At 37.5% G+C, this 26,228-nt stretch overlaps 1 protein-coding gene across 1 annotated transcript; it reads left to right on the forward strand.

Annotated features, from left to right (window-relative positions):
• Window positions 1-1,332: 1,332 nt before the first annotated feature.
• Window positions 1,333-7,258, forward strand: LOC136230274 (ribonucleoside-diphosphate reductase large subunit). Its single transcript, XM_066019293.1, has 17 exons — window positions 1,333-1,827; window positions 2,653-2,714; window positions 2,807-2,894; window positions 3,445-3,708; window positions 3,867-4,107; window positions 4,195-4,271; window positions 4,357-4,527; window positions 4,646-4,738; window positions 4,863-5,012; window positions 5,090-5,176; window positions 5,297-5,461; window positions 5,536-5,655; window positions 5,969-6,171; window positions 6,251-6,400; window positions 6,486-6,633; window positions 6,724-6,807; window positions 6,894-7,258. Exons 1-17 carry the CDS (start codon window positions 1,600-1,602, stop codon window positions 6,993-6,995), a joined length of 2,433 nt encoding a protein of 810 aa, XP_065875365.1. The 5' UTR covers window positions 1,333-1,599; the 3' UTR covers window positions 6,996-7,258.
• The last annotated feature ends 18,970 nt before the right edge of the window (window positions 7,259-26,228 follow it).

Genomic DNA, 26,228 nt, shown 5'->3' on the forward strand with positions numbered 1-26,228 from the left:
ATCGTCCGATGGATCCCTCCGCCCGCATATTGGTTTAAGGTCAACACGGACGGGTCCTCGAGTCTTACCGGATGCGCAGGGGCGGGCAAAATATTAAAGAATTATATAGGATTTTGTGGTAGGTTGTTTTGCATTTGCAATCCAAAATTCGCCTGCTCATATTGCTGAGCTAAAGACAATTATTTATGCGATTGAGTCAGCCTGGGAAAGAAAATAGAGAAACTTGTGGATTGAATCGGATTCCTCATATGCTGTTCAACTCCTAAACAAGAAATCCAGTAACGTCCCTTGGATAATCGAGCATGAACTGGAAAGCCATGCACATCTTCAGGGAAGGGAACCAGGCTGCTGATAGCCTTGCTAATTTTGGACAATCGGCAGACTCTGTTGTGTGGTGGCAATCTGCACCCCATTTTTGTCACGCTTTCGTTTTTGATGATTTGTGTAACATAGCGCATGTTAGATTTCTTTAATTTCTCTTCTTCCTTCTCCCTCTCGTGTACTATTTTCCTTTTTTATTAATAATATCCGGATTGTTGGTTGTGCTGGAGGTGCCAACCTAGTTGGGATTTCTGGCCATCCTTCACGTCCCAATCTTTATTAAATTTTTTTTTATCGTTACAATTAAAATCTAGAAATTTAAATTTAAAAATTTCCAATTTTCAATTTAATTCTAAAGAATTTATAATTTTCGAACTGAATCCAACTGTGTCTGTAGGAATGGAGATAACAATAATCAGGGATTGGAAAGAAAGATCTCCACCCCCATTTTTGATGAATAATTTTTGGGAAAATTACATAGAAATTCATCTTTTAAAAACAATTTACAACTATATCAAATCATAATTTTATATTATATCAAATTAGTAAAATCAGTACTTTTAATATATTTTAAAGATTAGAATTTATAAATTAGAAGTCTAGAATATATTTTTTAGGATTTATAATTTATGAATTGGAGCCTAAAATTTTTAAATTATAGTGTAAAATCATAATATATAAGGAATAATAATATATAAAGAATTAAGTTAGATGATATGATTTAGTTGTAATTTTTTATTTAATTATGATATTAATGTATTTGACCCGTAATTTTTCTTCATTCCCATTCAGTTAGCAAAATAAATGGAAATTTATAATTTCTAAATCATCATGGATTCGGCCCATTTGTGAATTGGTTGGCAATCCTCCTTAGAAACCGCGCCAAATTTTTTTTCGCGCCAGTTGTTGAGTCACCAATAAATTAATTTAAAAATTCACTTTAATTTCAGAAGTGGACCCACAGCACAATTACAAATCCTCCTTAGCCCTATTTTATTCTTCTCCAAAATTTAGTCGCCAGACACCCTACACTTCCTCCCCAATTGAAAAACACCAAACCCGCTCCTTCTGCCATTCTTGGCGCCAAAATTTCAAATCCCTTAAATTTGGAGGGCTTAGGTGGGAAACTAATAGAGCCCTACAATATCCCTAAAATTTCAAAACCTAACTTCGCTCCCTCTATATATTTTACTCCTTCTCTCATTCTTCTCTGTCACTCAAAGCCTGTAACCTGTTTGATAATATTCCTCATCCAGAAGTCACAGGTTTAAGATTAAAATGTATGTCGTCAAGAGGGATGGGAAACAAGAGACCGTGCATTTTGATAAGATTACTGCCAGATTGAAGAAGCTGAGTTACGGCTTGAGCATCGACCACTGTGACCCTGTTTCTGTCTCTCAGAAGGTGTGCGCTGGTGTCTATAAGGGCGTCACCACCAGCCAGCTTGATGAATTGGCTGCTGAAACTGCCGCTGCCATGACTGCCAATCATCCTGACTATGCCTCAGTGAGTTGTTTTTTTTTTTCTTTTTCAGTTTGCACTTTCTTAGTATTATACTGTTAATTGGTTGAAAATTTGTTTGTTTGAAACTGTAAATTCTGTGTGTCTCTGCTGTCAGAGATTAATATAAGATCTATCATTGAGCTTTAATTATCATCTCGGTTCCGGTTTTCGTTTAATCTGATAAGATCTATTCAATCATTGATGTTGGGGTTGCAAATTTCGATTTTTCTGAATTGTGATGTATTGTTCTAGGGCTCGTGTTTTGGATTTTTCTTATGACCTATCAAACTTTCAACTTCAATTTCATTTCTTTTCTTTCTTATCGTGGTTAATTGCTGGTTTGTTGGTTTATCTGGTCCCTTTCTTTTACCGTTTTAGATGAGAGTGTGCTCTTGATTACTGATGCACCTGATGACATTATTTGTTAAATTATGACAACATGTGTAATTTGTTCAATTTTGCATGCTTAAGCTAGGATCTTTAACATGTATTGGGTTTTATTAGTTACTAACTTAACTTGGGTTCTATCTGACTAGTTTGTCAATTTCTCTTGAAGCTTCTTTGGTTAATAATTGTTGTTTGCTTTTTTAGTTGTTTCCTTGAAATTGCTTTGATCTCTGAATTTTTATTCTCCAGGTTGGTTATTTCATGGAATTTTTTCAACCAAGTGAACTGATATTTTCTTAATTTTCTTTACAAATAATCAGTATAATTGAACTGATGTTTTCTCAGCTGAGAAATAACACCGAGTCTTCATGAAACTGTTATCATCTACAAGAATTGGTTTGTATATGTATTTCCTTACAACCTATTGTTTTATTCATGCAGCTGGCTGCTAGGATTGCTGTTTCAAATCTGCACAAGAACACTAAGAAATCATTTTCAGAGACGTAGGTTCTTACAAAGTTTTATATCAAATTCTTGACTTGCAAAAAGCTTTGTATGGAAGTATTTATGTGATCTCAAATGGTTGTTGTTGCAGGATTAAGATCATGTACTACCATTTTAATGAGGGATCTGGACTAAAAGCTCCTTTGATTGCTGATGATGTTTATGAGATAATTATGAAGGTATATACCAAGTTGTATTTTCTTCCTTTGCTGTTTAGGTATGCATTTGAGGGGAGTGCATCTCTACTTATCCACTTAAAAAATGCAGTGTGTTGAACAGAGGCCTTATTGAAAATGTTTGAATCTTGCAATGTATTTTTGCTGCTCTTTTGACTAGAATTCTTGGTTCCTAATCTCTCGATGGAGAAACTATTGGATTTCTGATTGAAGAGGTGATTTTGTTAGGTCTTCCACCCTTCCTTCTTTGTCTCTGTTTATTAATAGCATGCTCCACGTGTTAATTGTTCTGGTAAAATTGCATATTCTTGAAGAATGAGTTGATAAAAGAAAACAAGAATACTTGGTCCAGGAGGAGAAATTTCTTATGTTCTGTAATTTTACAAGATTTTCTTGGTCAAGGACACTTGGTAAAATAAACCTTCTTTAACAATAAAACAAGAATTTACTGCTAATTACAGAGATGCTGAAAAATGAAGATTAATACTTTACTATTTGATGATACTTGCCCACATGTATAACTCTCGTTGTTGTTTACAATTCCTTCCATCAGAATGCTGCTCGTCTGGACAGTGAGATCATTTATGACAGAGACTTTGACTATGATTATTTTGGGTTTAAAACCTTGGAAAGGTCCTACCTTTTGAAAGTGCAAGGGGAGGTTGTAGAGAGACCACAGCACATGCTGATGAGGGTTGCTGTTGGAATTCACAAAGATGATATTGATTCGGTTCTCAAAACCTATCATTTAATGTCACAGCGATGGTTCACTCATGCATCTCCCACCCTTTTCAATGCTGGGACACCAAGGCCTCAAGTATGTTTTACATCAAGTGCATACTTGAATTTCATGTTATCCACATGTTCACTTCTCTCCTTGTATCTTGCATTAAAGCAATATTTCTTGAGTGAAAATTGATCAAAATTCTGCCTCAGAAATTACCTAATGCCTTTCCTCTTGGTCCATTTTGGTAGTTGAGCAGCTGCTTTTTGGTGTGCATGAAAGATGATAGTATTGAAGGCATATATGATACCCTGAAGGAGTGTGCTGTTATTAGCAAATCAGCTGGAGGAATTGGTGTCTCTGTTCACAATATTCGTGCCACTGGGAGCTATATTCGTGGAACAAATGGGACATCTAATGGCATTGTTCCAATGTTACGAGTGTTCAATGATACTGCCCGCTATGTTGATCAAGGAGGAGGCAAGAGGAAAGGTATGCTTATTTTTCTCTGCTTTCTATCTGCATATCAAATTTGAGAATTGATGATGATCTTACATTCTACTACTTATGATGCTGTAGGTGCTTTTGCTGTGTATTTGGAGCCATGGCATGCTGATGTATTTGAGTTTCTTGATCTTAGAAAGAACCATGGGAAGGTAAGTTCAGAATGTTGCATAGTTCATTCAACATACACATATGCTTTGATGTGAAAGATCAAGAATTTAATCTTTCCTCATGTAGGAGGAACACCGTGCCCGTGATTTATTCTTTGCGCTATGGGTGCCTGATCTTTTTATGGAAAGAGTTCAAAGTAACGGATATTGGTCATTATTTTGCCCTAATGAGGCTCCAGGTTTGGCAGATTGTTGGGGTGATGAATTTGAGAAACTGTATACCAAATATGAGAGAGAGGTAAATTTGATTTCCTATAAATTTTGTTATAGTTCTTATGATTTCAAATATGCTTCTTTCTTTCTTTCCTTAATTACTAGTTTTTGTTACTAATGAAACTCATGTTTATAATATCTAGGGCAAGGCTAAAAAGGTTGTCCAAGCACAAAACCTCTGGTTTGAAATTTTGAAGTCTCAGATAGAAACTGGGACCCCTTATATGGTTTTTAAGGTATCCTATGTGAACCTATGACTTTTTTTATTTTTTTTATTTTTTTTTTATTTTTAATCTTCGCTTGTGTTGGTTGTGCATTTGTTTTTTTTTGTTTATACCTTCTCCCTTCTGAATGTTGCAGGATACTTCTAATAGAAAAAGCAACCAGCAGAATCTCGGAACAATAAAGTGTTCAAATTTGTGTACTGAAATAATTGAATATACAAGTCCAACAGAAACTGCTGTGTGCAATTTGGCATCTATTGCTCTACCACTGTTTGTGAGGGAAAAAGTGGGTACCTGTACTAGTTTTATCTTGAGTGAGTCCTGTTTACATTTTCTTGATTTAGATTTGTTCATTTACTTCAGGCAATTCCAATTGAGTCACATCCATCAAAGCTTGTTGGAAGTAGAGGTTCAAAGAATAGATACTTTGACTTTGACAAGCTAGCAGAGGTTTGTCTTTCACTTGTTCATTAGTAATTTGTTTGTCACCTTCATGCACTGGTCCGAACTGCTTTGAGGAGTCTGGTCTTTGTCTCTGAATAAATCAACTTTTGTATTCTTTTGTGACAGGTTACAGAAGTAGTTACTACCAATCTTAACAAAGTAATTGATGTTAATTACTATCCTGTCGAAACAGCCAAAAAGTCAAATTTTCGACATAGACCAATAGGCATTGGAGTTCAGGGTCTTGCAGATGCATTTATTTTACTTGGCATGGCATTTGATTCTCCAGAGGTACATTTACTATTAATCTCTTGGTTGAATGATAGCTTGGATTGTGAGCTGATGTTTGTGGAAATTTATTTTAGGCTCAACAATTGAACAAGGAGATATTTGAAACCATTTATTACCATGCTCTTAAAGCTTCTTCTGTGATAGCCAGGAGGGATGGTCCCTATGAAACATATGATGGAAGTCCTGTGAGCAAGGTATGCTGTCTTCATTTGCAAACACTCTAGTATCTTCATAAGTTATTGATTGTTGTTTGGTTTCTGTCTTGAAATTTATATATGAAGTTGCAGTTGCAAATATTTTGCCACTTGTTTTTTTATTGCTGTTGGAAGAAATGTTTTTGATTTCCAATATTTGCACTTAGTTTACTGTTGACTGCATATGCTTTAGTAATTTGGAATAATTTGAAGCAGGTTCTTGTTGAGTTGCTCTTTTTTTCAATTGTAATCTTTAGATGGCTGCTAATATTGTTTATCTACCAACTTCTGAAATGTTCATTCAATTTTCCAGGGTATTCTGCAGCCTGATATGTGGGGTGTAACTCCATCAAGTCGGTGGAACTGGGATTCTCTTAGGGAAATGATATCAAAGAATGGGGTAAGGAATTCCCTTCTAGTAGCACCTATGCCAACTGCTTCAACCAGTCAGATTCTTGGAAACAATGAATGCTTTGAGCCATATACTTCTAACATCTATAGTCGCAGAGTTTTGAGGTATGCTATATTACACTTCATTCCAATAGCTTATGTTATCATTAATCTTCTTCTGACATCTAAGTTAATCTTTCTGCAGTGGTGAATTTGTTGTGGTCAACAAGCATCTTCTTCATGACTTAGTGGAAATGGGTCTCTGGTCTCCTACACTTAAGAACAAAATTATTAATGAAAATGGCTCTGTCCAGCAAATTCCAGAAATCCCTGATGACTTGAAGCTTATATACAAGTATGAATTTGTGAATTAATTTTTACTTCCATTTTTCTCCTTTCTCTGTTTATAGTCAAGCTAAGGCAACTGTTTTGGAAATCAGAACTGTTTGGGAGATAAAACAAAAGACATTGGTAGACATGGCAGTTGAGCGTGGGTGCTATATAGATCAGAGTCAAAGCCTTAACATACACATGGACCAGCCAAATTTTGGAAAATTAACCTCCTTGCACTTTTATGCATGGTCGAAGGTACACATTGAAATAACACATGCTACCACAGATGTAATTTAACATTTTTTTTCCACACTAATTTGTTTTGTCCTGCTTGAAATTTGAAAGGGCTTGAAGACAGGAATGTATTATCTGCGATCACGCGCTGCTGCTGATGCCATCAAGTTCACTGTTGACACTTCTCTTCTTACAGTAATAACCAATCCCTGCGCCTAAGAGCTTTTAACAAATTCTGTGTATGTATTACAAATTAAAGATGAGTTTTGTTGTTAATGCAGGACAAGAAGCAGAAGGTTGGTGTAGATGATGATGATACAAAAATGGCTCAGATGGTCTGCTCTCTAACTAACCGTGAAGAATGCATGGCCTGTGGAAGCTAAGCTAAGCTAGAAAGAAGAGCTCAAAACAAGTCTTCATATTTAAAAGTAGATGCTATTTAGCGTGAGTGGGAAGTGGTTTAGGTATATTATTTAGGAAAACAAGCCTCATATAATGAATTATATTCTAAATTAGTCTTTGTATAGCTTAATTTGTATCGCTACAGTCTCTTTTTTATTTTTTGTACATCTTTGAAGGGTGGAACTGGAATTTCAATTGCAATCATAATATATGCTTCTACTGCCAGAAACATGTACGCTTAATGTTTTTATTTCGAATTAAATCCTCAAACTTATATTCCAAACAAGCCGGTTTTGAGGTTTTTTCAACATATAAAATGCAAACAATAGCAGCTCTCTTCCCAGTCCAACACCACAGCCCAATCTCATTGTGAACCAACTAGCAGCTGGTGGTTTTGAGCAGAGTTATTAAAATGAGTAAAATGAGATCCAATTCAATTATAAATAAGTTGATTCCATCTCATTATTTAATAAATGGATTCAGATGAGTATATATATATATGGGCTGATATGATGAAACCTATTTATTAAATAAGTTGTCTTGTTTAATTCAATTTAACTAAAACTAGGAAAAAAAAAAGAAAAGCATAAAAAAGGGAAAATGTGAAAAATAAAAAAAATGGAAAAAAAATCTGAAAACGAGTTACACAAGTTAATTTATTTTCATTAATTAAATCTAATTAAAATGCAACATAAATACAATTAAATTTAAAATTCAATATACTAAATCTAATTTTATGTGTTAACAAAAAAAAAAAAATCTATCCCTAGTGATTTGTCTATTGTAGGGGTGAAATTGGGACATAAAATCTCTAAAATTTATGGGGATTCGAATCTACGGAGTCTCCGAAATATTCGGGGATGGGATGGTATGGGGACTACTATCCCCCAAGTTGAAACATGGATAGAGGTGGAAAATATTATCCCATACCGTTGAAATGCTCGCCCTGTTTCTGAATAAATCCTCGATATATAATTATAAATAATTTATAGTTGAAAAAAAAACTATGACTTAATTACCAATATTTAAAAGTAAGGACCTAGAATACTCAAAAAAAAAAAAAGAAAAAAAAAAGAGTAAGGACCTCGAGATAGTGTTTTCCTCATTAGTAAATGGTCCTGGGGGGTTGGGGTGGGCTCGAGCCCCGACAGGCCGTCGGAGAATTGAGAATTTTTTTTTTTTTAGTAATGGTGTCTAGTAATATTTTGGAGAGAATTATATTGACTCTATGTAGTATTATTTCATATTGAGAGGTCATACGTTTAACTCCCTCCAACCCCATTTTCTTTTAAAAAGTTTTTATTTATTTAAATTTTATTTTTCAATAATTATAAAAATATGTTACCATTATTAATTAATTTAAATGGACTCTTTATTTTTATTTTGATAACACTTTTGGATTCATTTTTAATATGTCTTTACCATTAAAAAAAATAAACATGTTTAATTTTCTATTAGTTCAATGCTAGTTTCTAAAAAAAAATAATAACATTTTTACAGTTTTAACATGTTGGAGGCTAAAAAATTTTTGCCCAGCTTTAACGGGTTGGACTTTGAAAATTTACCATCAACCGCACGGTTAATTTCAATTTTTTTTTTGACGTTTTGTATTTTTTTTACTGATATGTTTGAACCTCGGATCATCTGGGGTTCTGGTTCCGCCACTGTGTGTAAGCTGTTATATTAAACAAATATTATTGTGATTTAGTTTCATATACATCTTATGAATTATGAATTTATTAATTATATTTAAAACAATTAAATTATAAGTTAAATTAGATTATGATGTTATATTATTTTTTTATCAATATGAAAATAACAATTCACATAAGTAACTTGGAAAATTAAACATAGCATTAATTTAAGATTGATTTAACTTCTTAAACCAATTAAGTTTTTTGTTTACCAGAATATGACACCATGCTTCGTTATACAATGTACATTACACAAAGTATGATTAAAAACATGTCAAATAAGTGGGACAGTTAATTGCATCACTAAATAATGTTTTAATCCAGTAAATTAACATTTATTTTGGGGTTGGGATTCCCGGTCAGCAGTGGGACCCATACGAGGTGGGGATTTCATGATTTTATCGTGTTTTACAAATTATTAAATAGATTAATGGATCAACCCAACTAATTCAAGAGCCAACTTATTTATTATACGAGTTAGAAGGGTCGATCCGTTTATAACCCAGATCATAAATAGATTAACTTTAATTCGCTTAATTGCGAGTTAAATACGTCGTTAAATAAAACATGACCTAGTTTGACACCTCAAATTTCAAATTACAACAACAAAGGTTTATGATTTTGGGTGAATTTTAGTTGTAACAGATTGACTTTGCCAAAGTTTTGGAAATATGGGCATTGAATGAAATTAGTTTTCCAGTATAGTGATTTGATTCTACGAGAGTAGGACTGGATTGATTAATTGATAATTTGGTCGAATTGGGTGCTTGAATGGTGGGGGATTTTGTCTAAATACTAGTACTAGAAAACAACATTTATTTCTATCTCTCCTAAAAAAAAAGTCATTGTTTTTCTCCACCCTCTAGAATTAATACCTTTCTTTCTTCCGATTTTCTTTTTTTTTTATTTATGTATTGCTAATTTATGAAGCTATAACAACTAATCCAAAATAAATAAAGTGTTCTATAATACTTTATCCACCACACATAATTATACACTAATACAAAGATTATCACTACACATAACTAAGTGTAACACACTGGTCCAATACCATGTAGATATTGTCCGCTCTGGCCCAATTCCAACACATTGGACCTCACGGCTTTAAAACACGTCTACATGTATTGGATTTACATCTTACTAATAAGCCCCAATCACTCCCTCTCCATTTCCGATGTGGGATTCAGTTCATTCCTGCCCCTATCGCCATCCCTTAGGGCCGCTCCTTGCTCAGGCCTTCTTACCCTGGCGCCACCCACTCCGGACCGAGTCGTTTCACTAAGATTGTTGCGTTATTGGTGAAATCTAACCAAAACTAGCAAGAAATAGATGAGATATGTAACGTGAAAGCTATCGAAATTGACTCAAAGTATGTGAGAGTGCTTCTTTTATTTTTATATAATAATGCTTATTCATTTACACTTTAGTATTTATATTTAGACTTTATTTTTATACAAAAACATACTTGAATTTGATTTGACCGATAATATCATACCTATCACCTTCTACAATCGGTAAACCATTAAAAATATGGTAACTTACAATCATGATACCTAAAATTTATATTCTTTCATATTTTGGTACCAACTTTATTTTTGCATAAAAAAATACGATCATGGTGGGTCCTGTTTTTTACAACATAAGTGGGTTCCACGTTTAAATAAAAGACTTGTCAAACTGTCTTTTATGAAAAAATGGAGTCTAGGTATCGAAGTGCGAAAAAAGTTAAAATTCAAGTACCATAATTATAATTTATCTATATTTTTAATGGTTAACCGGTTGTAATTGGTCAATAGGTACTATACTGCCCAAGCATCTTTTTTTTTTGAAATGCAAATGTTTATTAAGAACTCACTGAGAAGAAGTTACAGATAGATCTGAGAGGTCTGTGAACCCATTCCTCCCGAGATAAAGAATCAACAACACTCCTAGCTAGAGAATGAGTGACTATATTTGCCGATCGACCAACAAAAGAAATAGAGCTATTAGGAAGCTCGTTTAAAAGTGAAACACAATCGCGGACTATGGCGTTAAAAGGCGAGGGAGCCTCTAACGGGTGAGCCATTGGTTGCACCACAAGCAGCGAATCAGATTCGACAAGGACATTATTCCATCCCCGGTCCTTTAACCAACTAAGCGCTTCTTTAATCGATAATGCTTCCACCATCGTTGAGTCTGTCTGAAACTCCACCAGCCCGCTGCAAGCAGCAACAAAATCCCCTCCAATGTTTCTCAGAACACACCCAAATCCCGCCCACGAACGATCCGTAAAAATCGCAGCATCCACGTTTAGTTTCAGCAAACCAATCGGCGGAACCGTCCACACCGACGTTACCCGAACAGATGCAGCAGTAGCCCGATGGTAACAAACATGAGCATTCCGCCAGGCATTTAGAGCGGAGATCGATCGCTGAAACACAATACCAGCCGCTGAGATTTTATTCAGCCAAATCACTTCATTTCTATGAGTCCAGATCAGCCAACAAACACAAGCACACAGTTCAATTAATTCTTTTGGCTTACCACTCATAAGAGCCCATAACTCAGAAAAATTGGACACATTACCAGATAGGTCCCCAATCGGGGAAGCTCGCCAAACAGCACGGGCCATATCACATCGGCAAAGAGCATGAAATGTATCCTCTCTAGTATTATTGCAGAACGGACAGAATTCCACCACCGGAATAAAACGATTTTTCAGGTTGAACATCGTAGGGAGACAGTGAGATAACGCTCTCCATAAAAAATTCTTTACCTTAGGTGGCACAACCATATTCCATATATCCTTCCAATGAGGCGATGATTGATGTTGAATTATACGCACAAATTCTCGCATAAGAAGTCGATATCCGCTCTTCACTGTGTAACAACCTTTACGCTCCTCTATACAGTACCAACCATCCTCCACCCAACGAGTACTTAGTGGAATTTTTATAATTAAATCTTGGTCCCGGAGAGTAAAAAATCCACGAATGGACTCAATATCCCACCGCCTATCGTTTGTGCAAAACAGATCTGCCACTTTGTCCACCTCCAGGTTCTCAATTTTATCACTTTCAATGAAAGGGTTATTTCGACAAGGGAGCCATGGGTCATCCCAAATTCGCACCTCCACCCCCGATCCTATAAATCGTTGAGTTCCGTCTTTAAGCAAAGCTTGGGCTTCCAATATACTTCGCCAAATAAAGCTAGAATATTCAGAAATTGAGGCTTCCAAAAAAGTGCAGTCCGGATAGTACACAACTTTATAAAATTGCGCTACCAGTGAGTTCGATTGATTCAGAAGGCGCCACACCTGCTTTGCCAACAGTGCAAGATTGAATTGACGGATTTTTCGAAAACCGAGCCCTCCCATACTTTTTGGTAGACAGAGGCGGTCCCAAGATTTCCAGTGCAGACTTCCTCTTCCCGCCTCATCAGAACCCCACCAGAAAGAGTTCATCATCTTTTCAATATCAGAGCATAGGGTAACAGGGATAGAAAAAAGGCTCATGACATAAGATGGCAAAGCTTGAATTACCGATTTAATCATTACCTCCTTACCGGCAGGAGACAGAAATCTGGCTTTTCAACTGCGAATTCTCGATCGGATCATGTCCGCAAGGTAACCGAACGCCTGTATCTTACTCCGCCCTACAATTGCCGAAAGACCCAGATATTTATCCGGCAGTCGAACATTGGAGACACCAAGAAACGAACTAGTCACAGTACTATTTAGATCCGAACATCCCTTACTAAAAGAAATTGATGATTTTTGGAAGTTGATCTGTTGCCCAGATGCTAGCTCATAATCAGTCAGACACTTCTTGATAGCTTCCGTCTCACTCTTATTAGCCTGGAAAAATGGGTAGCTGTCGTCAACGAAAAATAAATGTGAAATTGATGGAGCCTCATCATTAACCTTACACCCATGAATCACGCCATGTGCTTCAAGATTTGATAGGTGAAGCGAGAGCCCCTCTGCACAGAGAATAAATAGATAGGGGAAATCGGATCACCCTGTCTAAACCCCCTTTGAGGAATAATCGGCCCCACGCCATGATTACCGTTGATCATATTATACCAAACCTTACAAACGCATTGCATGACAAGGTCAACCCAAGCAATCAGAAATCCCAATCTCAGCATCATATGCTTTAAAAAATCTCACTCAACCCTGTCGTAAGCTTTAGCCATGTCAATCTTCAGTGCCGCATAACCATTCCGTCTTCCTATTTTATGGTGGATAAAGTGATTAATTTCAAAAGCCAACATGACATTATCAGAAATAAGGCACCCTGGAATAAAGCACTTTGGGAAGCCGAGACAACGTCATGCAGAACCCGCTTTAAGCGATTAGCTAAAACTTTTGACACCACCTTATAGATAACATTACATAAAGCTATTGGCCTCGTGTCAGCTACAGTCTCAGGCCTAGACTTCTTTGGGATAAGAACCAAATTTGTATCATGAATATTATCGGGTAGAATACCTGAATTAAGCCAAGCTAAGCACGCCTCTGTTACATGGCTACCAACCACTTGCCAATGTTTCAGATAGAATCCAGGATTGTACCCATCCGGGCCCGGGCTTTTATCCAGATGTATTGAGAATAAGGCACCTTTAACTTCTTCCTCCGTGTACACACTCAGCAGATCCGAACATTGCTCATGAGATAATTTTGACGCAACATTGCTCAAAACATTTTCCATATTACATGCGCAAGACTGAAATAGATTGGAGAAATAACCCTGAATTACCTGATCCAGCCCCGACATCTAGTCACACCACTCGCTCTCGGTGTTGCGTAATCTGTCAATCACAGATTTTTTCCTCTTGTTACTCTCCGCCGCATGAAAATACTTGGAGTTTAGATCCCCGCCTTTCAACCATAACTTTTTAGCTCTCTGATGCCAGTAACTTTCCTGCTATAACAGAGCAGTGTCGAGTTTTTGCCTAGCCTCAATAAGGGAAGCCTGGGAGGTTGAGTCCACCCTTCATTTTAGATGACTAATTTCAGTTCTGCACCTTCCAATTTCTACTTTAAACCTTTTTCTGATCACCTCTCCCCAATCAAAAAGTTTCTCCCCACACATGCGCTGTCTCTCAACAATGTTAAGGGAAAGACCACTATTCCAAGCCTCCTCAATTTTTTCCAAACAGTCTGGTTCAGATAGCCAGGAATTTTCAAAGCGAAATCGCCGCTTCCACGCAAAGGTACCCTGCACGATTTGCAAAAACAAGGCCGAATGATCTGAACAATGAGCTTCCTCGTTAAAATTTTTTTGCCTCTGGGTAGAGAGATATCCAAGAAGAATAGGCAAAACTGCGATCAAGCTTTTCTTCAACAAAATTATCCGAACCTCGACTCTTCTCCTAGGTAAATTTGTGACCAATCATAAGGACTTCAAATATATTGCAACTAGCAATCGTATCAGCAAAACCATTAATCATAGATGACGGGTGGTGCCTACCACCCCGTTTTTCAGAATGAGCCAGCAAATCATTAATATCGCCAATGATAAGCCAAGGAATCGCGTACGCCCTTGAAAGTTGTTTTAGCAAATTCCAAGAGTCGGAGCAGCGAGTGCGTTTAGGAAAACCATAGAAACCGGTTAATCGATACTCCGGCAAACCCAATAAAGAGACACGAACGTCGATGTAATTACTTGAAGATCCAAGTAAGTTAATAGAACCATTCACTTTCCACAGCAGGCCAAGCCTCCTCCACAATTCACAGGATCAATATAAAAAAGACCAGAATATGAAAGCTTCTTTTTAATTAACACAATCTTCGATCGACTACATTTAACCTCCATTAAAAATATAAACTCCGGGCAAAATTGGGACACTAGGTCTAGTAATATGCGAACTGTTCGGGGGTTGCCAATTCCCCTACAGTTCCAACTAAGTGTACTCATCTCCCTTCGCGGGCCTGCGCAGCAGAACCCGCTACATTTCTATTTTTTGGATCGGAACCATTATCAGTTTTTTCCCCTTCCATCTCAGTATCTTGTAATGTGGAAGCGCTTTCCAGACGTCTTCTCTTTTGCTCAGACACAAAAATCCCCTCATTAGCCTCATCTCCAGCAATAGAGGTATTAGTTTGATTCTCATACAAAGAAACCTTGCCCATGACAGACCCCTGTGGTTTTCCAATAACAAAAGAACCCCCAGTCACTGGTCCAACTGATTCAGAATTCTGATTTTGTCCTTGGCGGATGTTAGCTGAAAGTTATTGCGGGATCAGCCACTTCGACATCTATTGCGGTTGGAGTCGACGGGGAAGGGCACGTAAACTCGTGGAGTAGGGGCGGATGGCATTTGCCGGATCAGGATGTTCAAGGATTCTCGAGCAAAATCTCTCAGCATGCCCAAGACATCCACAGAAGAAACAAAACACAGGTAGCCTTTCATATTTAAAAAGAACAGTATGAGGATCTTCACCCTCCTTCCCAATTGGCATGGAATTCCTGAGACGTTTCCGAACATCAATAGCCACACGGATGCGCATATACATACGTCCAATTCCATTAAAATTGTTAGGATCCGATTCAATGAATTGACCGAGTAAATTACCGATCAAAACCACCACTCTTTCTGACATGAACCCTGAAGGTAATTGATGAACTTGTATCCAAAAGTCTGCCCTATTCAGGTCCTCGTCTCCACGCACCTTATCTGATTCCATCTTAGCAAGCAGTAACAGATGTTGATCATATGTCCAAGGGCTGCCCTTCAGAACTCTCTCTCTTTCCCATGGATGGTAGAAATCAAACCTAAACAGATTTGGACCTAAAATTTCCACGCTCATGCCTTTTGCCGGCTGCCACAGGTCTGCCAGAATATTAGATAGATTCTGGGTTCTGATAATTCGTTCAGGCAGGAGTCTCCCAAGGATTCACCATCGCTGGGTAGGCTGTGATGTGACAATACCTGTTGCCGATAGCGTGAGACCTAATTCCAGTCCTGTCTCCAAATTATCCTCATCCATGTTTGTTTGCGTCGCCATAGTGAAGGACAGAAAAAAACAATAGGAATCGGTGTGGATTAGGCGAACAACAACCAAAGAAGAATCAAACAGTAGATTTGCCGCAACCCTAACCCTAACTCCTCATACAAGAGACTTTCTTACAGAGCACGTTCAAAAAAAAATGCCCAAGCATCTTAAGTTCAAGTATTTTTTTTTGTAACAAAATAAAATCTAAAAATGTGAAAGTGTGTAAAATTTATGTACTATAATTATAATTTACCCAGATTTGATACGATTAAATGAAGAAAAAAAGTCGTTCAAAATGGCGAAAGAAAAAGGTATCGAAAGAGCAATTTGAGAATGTTTTTATTGGCCAATAATTAGAATATTTATGTGAAGCTTCTAAACATCTCAATGATTTTCGCAAATTGCTTGTTAATTGGTCTATTTCAGCTATCCGGTTTTGAGTCTCTCATGCTCAAACACTATGTCTATCTCGAATAGTGTTACCAATAGTCTCCAAAATATTTTCTAGTAGAATTAAGAGTCAAAATAGCCATTGAAGTTGACATGTTTGATCAGTTTAAGTTAAATCGAAGTTTAGGTATCAATACACTCATGAAGTTGTCAATATTTAATAAATTAGTTTAAATTTGAAAAAAATTTAGGCATTAAAACCAATTGTATTTGAATTATAATCTATCAAATATTGCCAATATTAGAACTGAATTGATACTAAAACTTCGATTTGGATTAAACTGAACTTATTTACCAACTTCAAGATTTAAATTGACCCTTAATTCGTTCTAGTTATTATGAAACAACTCTCTTTAAATCTGGACAGTTTGTTTGTGGCTGTCGTTGTGCATATGAGATCAAATTAATGTTGTGGTTATCTTTGGGTTTAGTAGTTCTCTATCACTTGTAAGCATATATTCTCTTGGATTTGGGTTGGTAGTAGTCCCTTATTATTTAGGATAACCATATGATTAATTGATGTACATGAATCTCTACGATTTGGATTTTGTATTTGTCACACACCATCTCTTCAAAATTGGGCTTCTTTTCTACTCTAGCATGAACATTCTGTTGAAAATGTTTTTGGGGCCACTAAAATGGTGGTTGAATTCTTTCCTAATTAGGGTGATTTCTCCAACCTAAGATTGTAGGTATTTGAATATAGACTTCAAAGGTTTCTCATATACGTTAATATTTGTGATTTTGAGAGTTTTTTTTCCGATTTTATTAATGTATTAGTAGATTAGTTAGATGTAACAACCGATATTTTGGACATCTTTTATTTCTTATGTATGTTTTTTTTTTGCGTTTAAAGGTTATTTGTTCCAAATAATCAATTTGAGGAGTTATTTATTCCAGATAAGCAACTTGAGAAGGTTAGTAACAACGTTTCGAAGTTCAAGGGTCATTTAAGTTTTTGAACAACTTGGAGGGTTGAAGATGTATTAAACCATCATTTAATAAGCTCATACAATGCACTAAGTTTTTAACGAATTCTATTTAGATCTTGCAAGTGTTTTTCAATCCATGATAAAAAAAGTTTATTTGTATCCACGTAAGAATTTTATGGTTAGGAACTTTTCTCAACAACTCGCTCTACCTTTCCAGAGATCTAGATAAAAATTCATCAATATATTGAGAAAAGTGAGTAACTTCATTTCTCAATTTAATAGTTTATTTTTGAGATACTCAGTGATATAGTACAAAATAAAATGATGGGCCTACACCGAATATAAGAAATGAGCCTGTATCGAATCAAAGAAATGGACTTGGATACATGTAGGAACAGAAAGCTTTGGCATAAAAGCTTAACCAACTAGACACATGGACCGACAGGTATTCCGGACTTCAAAGATACAATCCTATTCCCAAGAACATGCCGTATATTACAGAATGGTAAAAAAGGAAAGGGGTTAGAGCCAATAAATGGTTTACACGTAGAAAGGTACTTAACCTCAGGTATGTTTTCAGATCTCTATAAATAGCCTCAAGACAAACGTCACAAGGTACACATTCATTCTCTAAAATACATACTACTTTCAAGCTATTAAACTTTCTTCAAAGTGCATTATTGACTTAAGCATCAGAGAGGGGACGTTGGACTCCGATCCCTCCCTGACCGTTTGTTGATTGTTCTAGGCCTTCTCAAGTCCGATCGTGAGCATTGTTCATATTTAAAGACATCAAGTGGTGCGACGAGCGTGAATTGAACTTTGTGATAATGGTCCATCTAAATAGCTTTGTGGTTCAACTATTTTTTCATCAAACTACTGATATCTCAAGCACTTCGGCTACACTTAATCGTTGCCTAGTAGACGCTAGCAATAATCGCTGGAGCCTTTGCATATCTCGCCAACTTTAGATCAAAGAATGTATGCCTGTTTGGGATCTTTAGATCACAAACATCGTCAGTTTATTGATGGTCTCACAGAGCAATTGATATACCATACATGCTCCATTCAAGAGTCTATGAATATTCTGAGAGCGGAGCATACAATGCAAATGGAGGTGATGAGAGCAGAACTTAAAGAAACAAGAGAGGTGAACAGGTATAAGATAAGCATGGTTCCATAACTTGTTGTACAACACATCACATTGTCCGAACCTATTCGAAGAAAAGAGGGGCCTAAGAAGAATCTAAGCCTGAGGTCATTCGAGGAAGATTAAAGGAGAAACATATTAGTCCATCATATCGAAGATATTATCATTCACCTACGCCTTCGAAATAAGTTCCAAAGCCTGATGCCGAAGATTGAGGAGGAAACTTCCTTAAAAAAGGATGTGTACAATCTTATTAGGAAGGAGCTTCATCATGCCATGAAGGAAGAAGGATTAGAGTCAAGGTTGCTAGAAACTACTGATATGGACACTCCTCTTAGCGCTGAAATCATGAATCAGCCTATGCCTCAGGGATTCAAATATCCACTTCTCAAGGATTATAACGGTATGACCGACCCCATTCTACATGTTAAAAAAAATTCTTAGAGCCCTCTTGATTACGATGACTACCGATGCCCTCACATGTCGGTTATTTTCAATAACTCCGAGAGATTCGGCAACATATTAGTAGGATCAATTGTTACCATGCTCTATTAGATCATTCAAACAAATGTCAAAGGACTCACCGATCACTTTATCCCTTTCATTCTTGAAAGTAAGACAATGCATGATTTAAATTATCTTATGCAGGAACCAGGTGAATTATTAAAAGAATGGGTGAAAGATTTCAGCGAACATCCATCTTGATCAAACATCTGAATGTAGACAGAGCAGTGGAGACTATGGTAACCAATTATCGAAGCAAGGATCTATCAAAAGAATTAACAACCCAGAGACTGAAGACATTTCCAAATCTTATGAAGAGAGCGTGTGACTTTGTCAAATGGGACGACCACAGGTTAAATCCATTGCTGAAAGAGCGGTTGGGTCCGGTCCATCAATCAAAAGAAGCTAAAGGCGATAAGAGTAGGGACGAACATAGGAGATCCAAAGAACAAATTGATCGAAACTATGATCCCCCCAAATGCTTCTAGAAAAGAAATTTTATAATGAGCGGAGTCAAACAAGCAACACATCCAGTACCCACTGAAGCTAAATGTTGGTCCCGTGTGATTAGTTCCAAGGGGGGGGGGGGTTAGGAACTAATATAACTTTTTTTGTTTAATTAATGTGCTGACTTAGTTATTTGGTGAGTTTGTTAACTCAGGTTCTGGTCAGCTTGGCCAGATATGTTATAAGACAGCTTTGACCGGATATTGACTAAGGCTGTTTTGCTTGTAAGTTAGGTGTTGACACTCTTGGAGGTCAGCTTCTAACTCAGCACTTGAAATTACTAAGAGTCAACTTTAAACAATGTTATATGCTGAGTAAACTTCTCACACAACACATGCAAATATATATATTGAGAAAGGGTTAGAGATTACTCAGTATCACTTATCCTGGTTCGGTCTCTCCGCCTACGTCCAGTCCCCAGAGTCCTCCGGGCTTTTAGAATCCAATACTGAGCTCTTTAAAGGTAGAGCACAAACCGATTATAAAGCAGTTGAATATGCAAGAGTACCTTCCTCTATCCATCTACTCAACTCCTACTAAGTGCTACAACCCAGCACCTAGATTTCTCTACCACTGAATGCTTACAGCCAAACACTCAACACAACGTTCTCAATGTTACAATTGATAAACACTTGTTCCTTTTCAAATAAAGAACACTTTAGAAGATTACAAATAATCACTCTAGCATTTACACAAAGAATGGAAGATAGGTGTAAGATCTCTTTTTGTATCTAAGTGCTTTTGTATCTTTTCTCTCTTGTACTTTCTTTTTTTTTCAAATCGGCAATGATCCAGGGATTTTGATTGTCTTTATATAGGGGAAAATCTGGAATTGGATCATTTTGAAATGATGTAGCCGTTAATGTTAAAACGGCTCTTTTAGGAGACAGCCTCTGGTCAGCTTCAGAATTCTCAGGCCAATCCTTTTCCTCTGATTTCTTCAGATGCCAGTTTTGTCATTATCTTGCAGACTTGTCTTTTTGTGCCAGTTGTCCTTTACCAATAATCCATTGACCCATACATCTCGGAATGTGTCTTTTACGTAATTTAAAGGTTTCAATTATTGGCGCAGAGGGTCGGCAATCTTTGTCGTCTTGCAAGCAACTCTTTTCATGCTGTCCTGAGGATTCACTCAGCTTTGTTCATTGTCTTTGGCAACTTCTATGTTGAGTTAAGTTTTAGCTAGCTCATCTTCGTAAGACAGTTTGTTAAGATGGCTTCTCATGCTGAGTTCTATCTCACTTAGCTCTGTTGAATCTTAAGCCTCAATCTTTTGATGCTGGGTTCGTTTCCACTCAGCTTGATTATGAGACTTCTATACTGAGTATTATTCCGCTTAGCTTGTTCTGTCATCTCATGCTGACTTTGTCCTGTTTTACTTTTATATCTATTTATATTTATATTTATACTCAACATTGAACAAACGGATTAGTACAATTAAAATAAAGCACTTAAATTTAATTGTCTCTTAATCATGGATGATTTTGTCAAATCAAAATCTTGTGGAAAGGTGTTTCAACAAACTCCCCCATTTTGATGTTGGCAAAATGCATAATTATGGAACTCAGTTTTGAAATTCCCCATGATTGATTTATTTTTTATTTTTCTGAAATTGCTCCCCCGTAAGGGTTGCATCTATTAACTTGACTCTAAATCTTCCAAGAGAAATTAAAGATACTTGTACTGACTAGGTTCAATCCCGGACCTTCTGAGATCTACTAGATCAGTTTTTTAGAAATGATCATTTTTAGAAACATTTTATTACTTCAGTTTACTTATGTGTGAAGATGTATACTGAGTATGTTTCATTATGATTTGTTTGTTCAATTTGGACAGATCAGTATCTCTACTAAGCATAGTATTAAGGCAGGTTGGATAAAGTGATGCTTATCATAAAGTTACTTGATATAAAACACAAATATTTAAGCACAAATTTTAAACTGGACTATTTCTTCTTCTTCAGACTGGCTTCAGCATACTTGCCTTTTCCTTTGTCTTTACTTCCTGATGCACCACCGACGTGTTGAGTTCCATCTTGGCTTTTCTCCCCCGTTTTGCCATCATCGGAGGGAGGAGGAATGAATGTATCATTTCTAGCAGCTCCAGACAGAGCGTTTGAGTAACGCTTCAATCTTCTTATACTCTCACTTAAGCCATCAATAACTGGAACACAGTCATCCTGAACAGTTCGAGGAACTCGTAAGGAGCTACTCAGCATGCTGATGAGACATTCATGAGATTTGCTGATCCAAGAGATGGACGCAGTAAGCTGAGCAAAGGATTGATGGTACATCTTTAGCAGAGCTGAGTCGTAGAATTGACGTTGAGCATTTGTGTAGCGTACTGAACGAAGGATGGTTTATGAGAAGCTCAGAAGGGTTTCATGAGTGATGGGGTCAACATCCATCTGTGCTTTGTTTACGTTGAGTAGACTTACCGCTTCACTCAGTTGGTCAATTGTACATTGAGAAGAAGAAGAAACTAACTCACGTGTACAAGTAAGATCAGCAGTCAGCTTGGCAAAGCATTCTTGTAACTCAGCAGATGTGGCAGATTCAGGATTTCTCGTAGACCGTAGATGGGTCAGCTCTGCAGTCAGCTTAGCAAAGTGTTGGGCTAACTCAGCTGAAGTGACATATCCTGGATTGACCATAGAGAGAGTGTTGATTTTTCCTTCAAGTGAATCCATGTGATTGACCATAAGAAGTAGCAGCTCGGTCAGCTTCGCAATTTGGTCTTGCTTGGGCTGCTGTGTTTGAACTGATGTCATAACACTTATAAGGTCCCTTGAGCCCCTTGATTTCATTAAGAAGTTGAGCGATGGATGAGATGTTAGATGACTCAGGATGAGCAGACCCAGCAGCATCAGAAGTGGTGAACTCCTGGAGAAGGGATGGAGCAGTTTCTACGATGTGACGACCAGATTGAGTTGCACTAAGATAGGCAAATTTACCAGTTGGATTTGTCTCAGAAGTAGGTATGGAAGTTGAGCTGGATGGTGGTGGAGTTGGCTGCTTGTCAGCTTGAGTTGAGTGATCAACAGTTGGTCCTTGAGGTAACTCAGTACCAGGAGCTGAGTGTTCTTCATGAGGTGGAAATTGAGCAGGTGGATTTATGGTTTAGTCTCCTTTTTGAGTAGCTGTGACTTCGAGTTCTTGCTCGGCTGATTTTGGATCCTCTAGAGTCTTGGCTTGTTCCTCAATATGAGTAACAGAGGCTTGATTGTTGGCCGGTTCTTTAGGAGGAGACTCTACGGTGTGGGAGAAGTATTGCAACTGAATATCAGACATCTCGGTGATTTGGTCCAGAGGCGGAGAATCTATGAGTAGATCAATAACTGGTCCCTTGAAAGCCTTCTTCTTGAGCCTTTTGAATGACTTAGCTTTGGGAGGAGACGGGTCAGCTTGGATGTCATCTGGACTTTCATGTTGTGGAAGCCTCTCCCCTTGTTGATCATCTTCTTCTTGTTCAGTATCTTTCGTGTGATGTTGCTCAACATCATCTGACTCAGTACGAACTTCTTCCTCAACATCAGGCTGATTTACATCCTGTCGCTGTTCTTCCTCTTCTTCTGTTTGCTCAACTGGAGTTTTCTCTAAGTCAATTCCAAGACCTTAAGCGTAGTGTGACTTGGGTGGTACAACCCAATCAATAGGATCAGCTTCAACAATATTCAAGCCAGAACTTCGACGCTTCTTCTTTAGAGGTTGTTCTGGGGTGTCATCACTTTCGTCTTCAGGCTCAGCTTGCCCTTTTCTTTTCTCTGCTGACCTAGGTGTAACCTGAGGTTGGTCAGCATCAACGTTCTTTCTCTTAGCATGGCCCGCTTCTTCTTTGGGACGGCAGAGATGTCCTTTGTGCATGTTTCATGTGCTTTCCTCTTCTTCTTTGCCTTTGGTGACTCAGCAGGGATTTCCTTCCCTTTCTTAGGTTCAACTTCTAGCTCAGCATCACTTGCTTCTTGCACAACTTCTACTTCTTGAACATTTTCGACTCCTTGTTCAGCATCGTTTTCTTCCTCATCTGCCTCAGCATCTTCAACTCCCTTTAAAGGTTGGTTGAATAACAACCCAAATAGCAGAGCCGCGGTTATTTCTGTTCCCAAACTCTTAGTCTCAGTGATTGTCTCGATTTTATGATCTTCAAGGATTTTGGTGATTAGAGAACTTAGTCTAAGTTTCTTACATCCATGTTGAAGCGCACCAACCAGAAACACAGGCATATTGAGTGGGCTATAGGTCAGCATGTGCCATATAAAGCACTGCTCGAAGTTGGAGGCCGATGAGGCTGAGCTAAGTTTAGGGAAGATGAAGTTGGTCAGTATGTAGTGTGACATCTTCTGGTTTTGTCCCATACAGGTACTGGGTATCTCTCCTTTGTGGTTTTTGGGTTTGCAGAATCCCTTGACATGATCAAGATTTTCCTTTGTTGTTCTAAACTCAGTCCCTTGTTCTGGTAGATCTAGCAGGGTTGCCAAGTAGGATCGTGTGATTGTTATCTTGTGGCCCTTGATATGGGTTACCAGGTAGTCTGCATCGTCTTCATCTACAAATAGACTGGAGTAAAATTCCCTAACCAGGCGAGGATAGGTAGTTCCGGGGAGAGAGAAAAGGCCTGCCTAACCATTTTTCTCGATCCACTCACAGAATGGTTTCTCAGCGGTGATGAAGCTGGGAGAAAACCACCGGCATTTTAGGACTTCGAGATTGTTGACTTTCTTGTGAACCTTTACCATGATTCTAGCCTTGGATTGTTGTTGTTTCGAGGAGCTTGCTGGGTTAGCTTGAGGGTTTTTGTTAAGAACAGGGGATTTGGGATTTTCATCGGTGTGATGTTTGCCGGAATCACCACCGGAGACATTTTGAGGGTTTGACATCTTCTTTCTCAGAGATTCTTAGGAATTTTGAATTTTAGAGAGAGAGAGAGGTTCGAATGCCAAAAGATTCAAGCGTAAAGAGGATTAAGTGGGAAATCTTCCACTATTTAAAGAAATTGAAATCGATCTTATTCGTTGAACTAGCCGTTTCACCTTGGGACGTTCAATCGACAGAGATTCTATCATTTATGACACATTCGGCGCATGGGTTTTCCCATTATTGCTTGAGTTATCCTAGGTGCTATTTATTACACGTGTTAGCGTTTAATGGTGCAAGTGGGTTTTAACTCAGCTTTGCTAGAATTTGAAGCATTTGTGATATTGAGTGCCTAATTTTACTTAGATGAATTTTTATTTCTTAGTAACTCAGCATAAGATAATAACACAGTTTGTATATCTACTCAGTACAAGGTTATTACTCAGCATATGTACCTACTCAGGATGATCACTCAACATGTATATTTGCTCAGTATAGAGTGATTTTCTACGTTTCAAGCTTAGTAAGTAGAAGTTACTAATTTTGAATTACCTTAGCATGGCAATCACTCAACGTTCAAATTTTTCTCATAGAATTATAGAAGAGGATTAGACATACCGATTGCTTCCCTTAGTATGTTGAATTGTTCACGAGCCAATGGCTTGGTGAAGATGTCTGTAAGTTGTTCATCTGTTGGTACATAGGTCAGCTTGATCTCACCTTTTAGTACGTGATCTCTGATGAAGTGATGCCTTATGCTGACATGCTTCATCCTGCTGTGTTGGATTGGATTCTTGGACAGATCAATGGCACTTTTGTTGTCACATTTGATCTCTATTGTTTCGGTTTTTACTCCATAATCCTCAAGCTGCTGCTTAATCCATAAAACTTGTGCAACACAGCTTCCAGCAGCAACGTACTCAGCTTCAGTTGTAGACAATGCTACTGATGACTGCTTCTTGCTGAACCAAGATACTAGACAGCTTCCAAGGAAATGGCATCCTCCTGAAGTACTTTTACGTTCTAGCTTATCTCGTCCATAGTCAGCATCAGTATATCCAATGAGTGTGAAGTCATTTGAGGTTGGATACCATAGACCTGCATCAACTGAGCTTTGTAAATATCTAAAAATTCTTTTTACAGCAACTATATGAGATTCCCTGAGGTCAGCTTGATATCTTGCACAATAACATACTGAGTACTGTATATCAGGTCTACTAGCCGTGAGATAAAGTAAGGAGCCTATCATACCTCGGTAAAGTTTACTATCTATTGACTTACTCTTCTCATCTTTGCATAGGACAGTATCAGTAGTCATTGGGGTTGATATGGGTTTGCAGTCTTCCATATCAAATTTCTTTAACATTTCTTTGGTGTACTTGGACTGACTTATGAAGATGCCATTCTTACCTTGCTTAATTTGAAGTCCAAGGAAGAAGTTGAGTTCACCCATCATGGACATCTCGAATTCAGTTTGCATCTGTTTGCTAAATTCTTTACACAAAGATTCGTCAGTAGCACCAAATATTATATCATCTACATATATTTGTGCAAGTAAGGTATGTTTCCCCTTTTTCTTAATAAATAAGGTTGTGTCAGCTTTTCCTCTGACATAGTTCCTGGTCAGCAGAAAGTTGGTCAACCTCTCATACCAAGCTCTTGGAGCTTGCTTTAGGCCATACAAGGCCTTTTTGAGTTTATAGACGTGGTTTGGAAATTTTGAATCTTCAAATCCAGGAGGTTGATTAACATATACCTCTTCGTTTATGAACCCATTAAGAAATGCACTTTTAACATCCATTTGGTATAACTTAAAGTTCATGAAACTAGCATAAGCACACAATATACGTATTGCTTCTAGCCTTGCAACTGGTGCAAAAGTTTCTCCATAGTCAATACCCTCTTGCTGACTATAGCCTTGGGCTACAAGTCGAGCCTTGTTTCTTATTATGTTTCCGTGCTCATCTAGTTTATTTCTAAAGACCCATTTGGTTCCTATAGCCTTTTGATTCCTAGGTTTAGGTACTAAATCCCATACCTCATTCCTGGTGAATTGATCAAGTTCTTCTTGCATAGCATTGATCCAATATTCATCGTGCTCAGCATCAGCAAAGTTCTTTGGCTCATGCACTGAGACGAATGCTA

The sequence above is a fragment of the Euphorbia lathyris genome, chromosome 5 (assembly GCF_963576675.1).
Source record: "Euphorbia lathyris chromosome 5, ddEupLath1.1, whole genome shotgun sequence".
Lineage (NCBI taxonomy): Eukaryota > Viridiplantae > Streptophyta > Magnoliopsida > Malpighiales > Euphorbiaceae > Euphorbia > Euphorbia lathyris.

Excerpts from the sequence above, each read along its gene's own strand:
- LOC136230274 (XM_066019293.1), top strand. The coding sequence starts at position 1,600 with ATGTATGTCGTCAAGAGGGATGGGAAACAAGAGACCGTGCATTTTGAT. Across the intron at positions 4,272-4,356 it reads TTAGAAAGAACCATGGGAAG|GAGGAACACCGTGCCCGTGA; the intron begins GTAAGTTCAGAA and ends TTCCTCATGTAG. Across the intron at positions 5,462-5,535 it reads TGGCATTTGATTCTCCAGAG|GCTCAACAATTGAACAAGGA; the intron begins GTACATTTACTA and ends AATTTATTTTAG.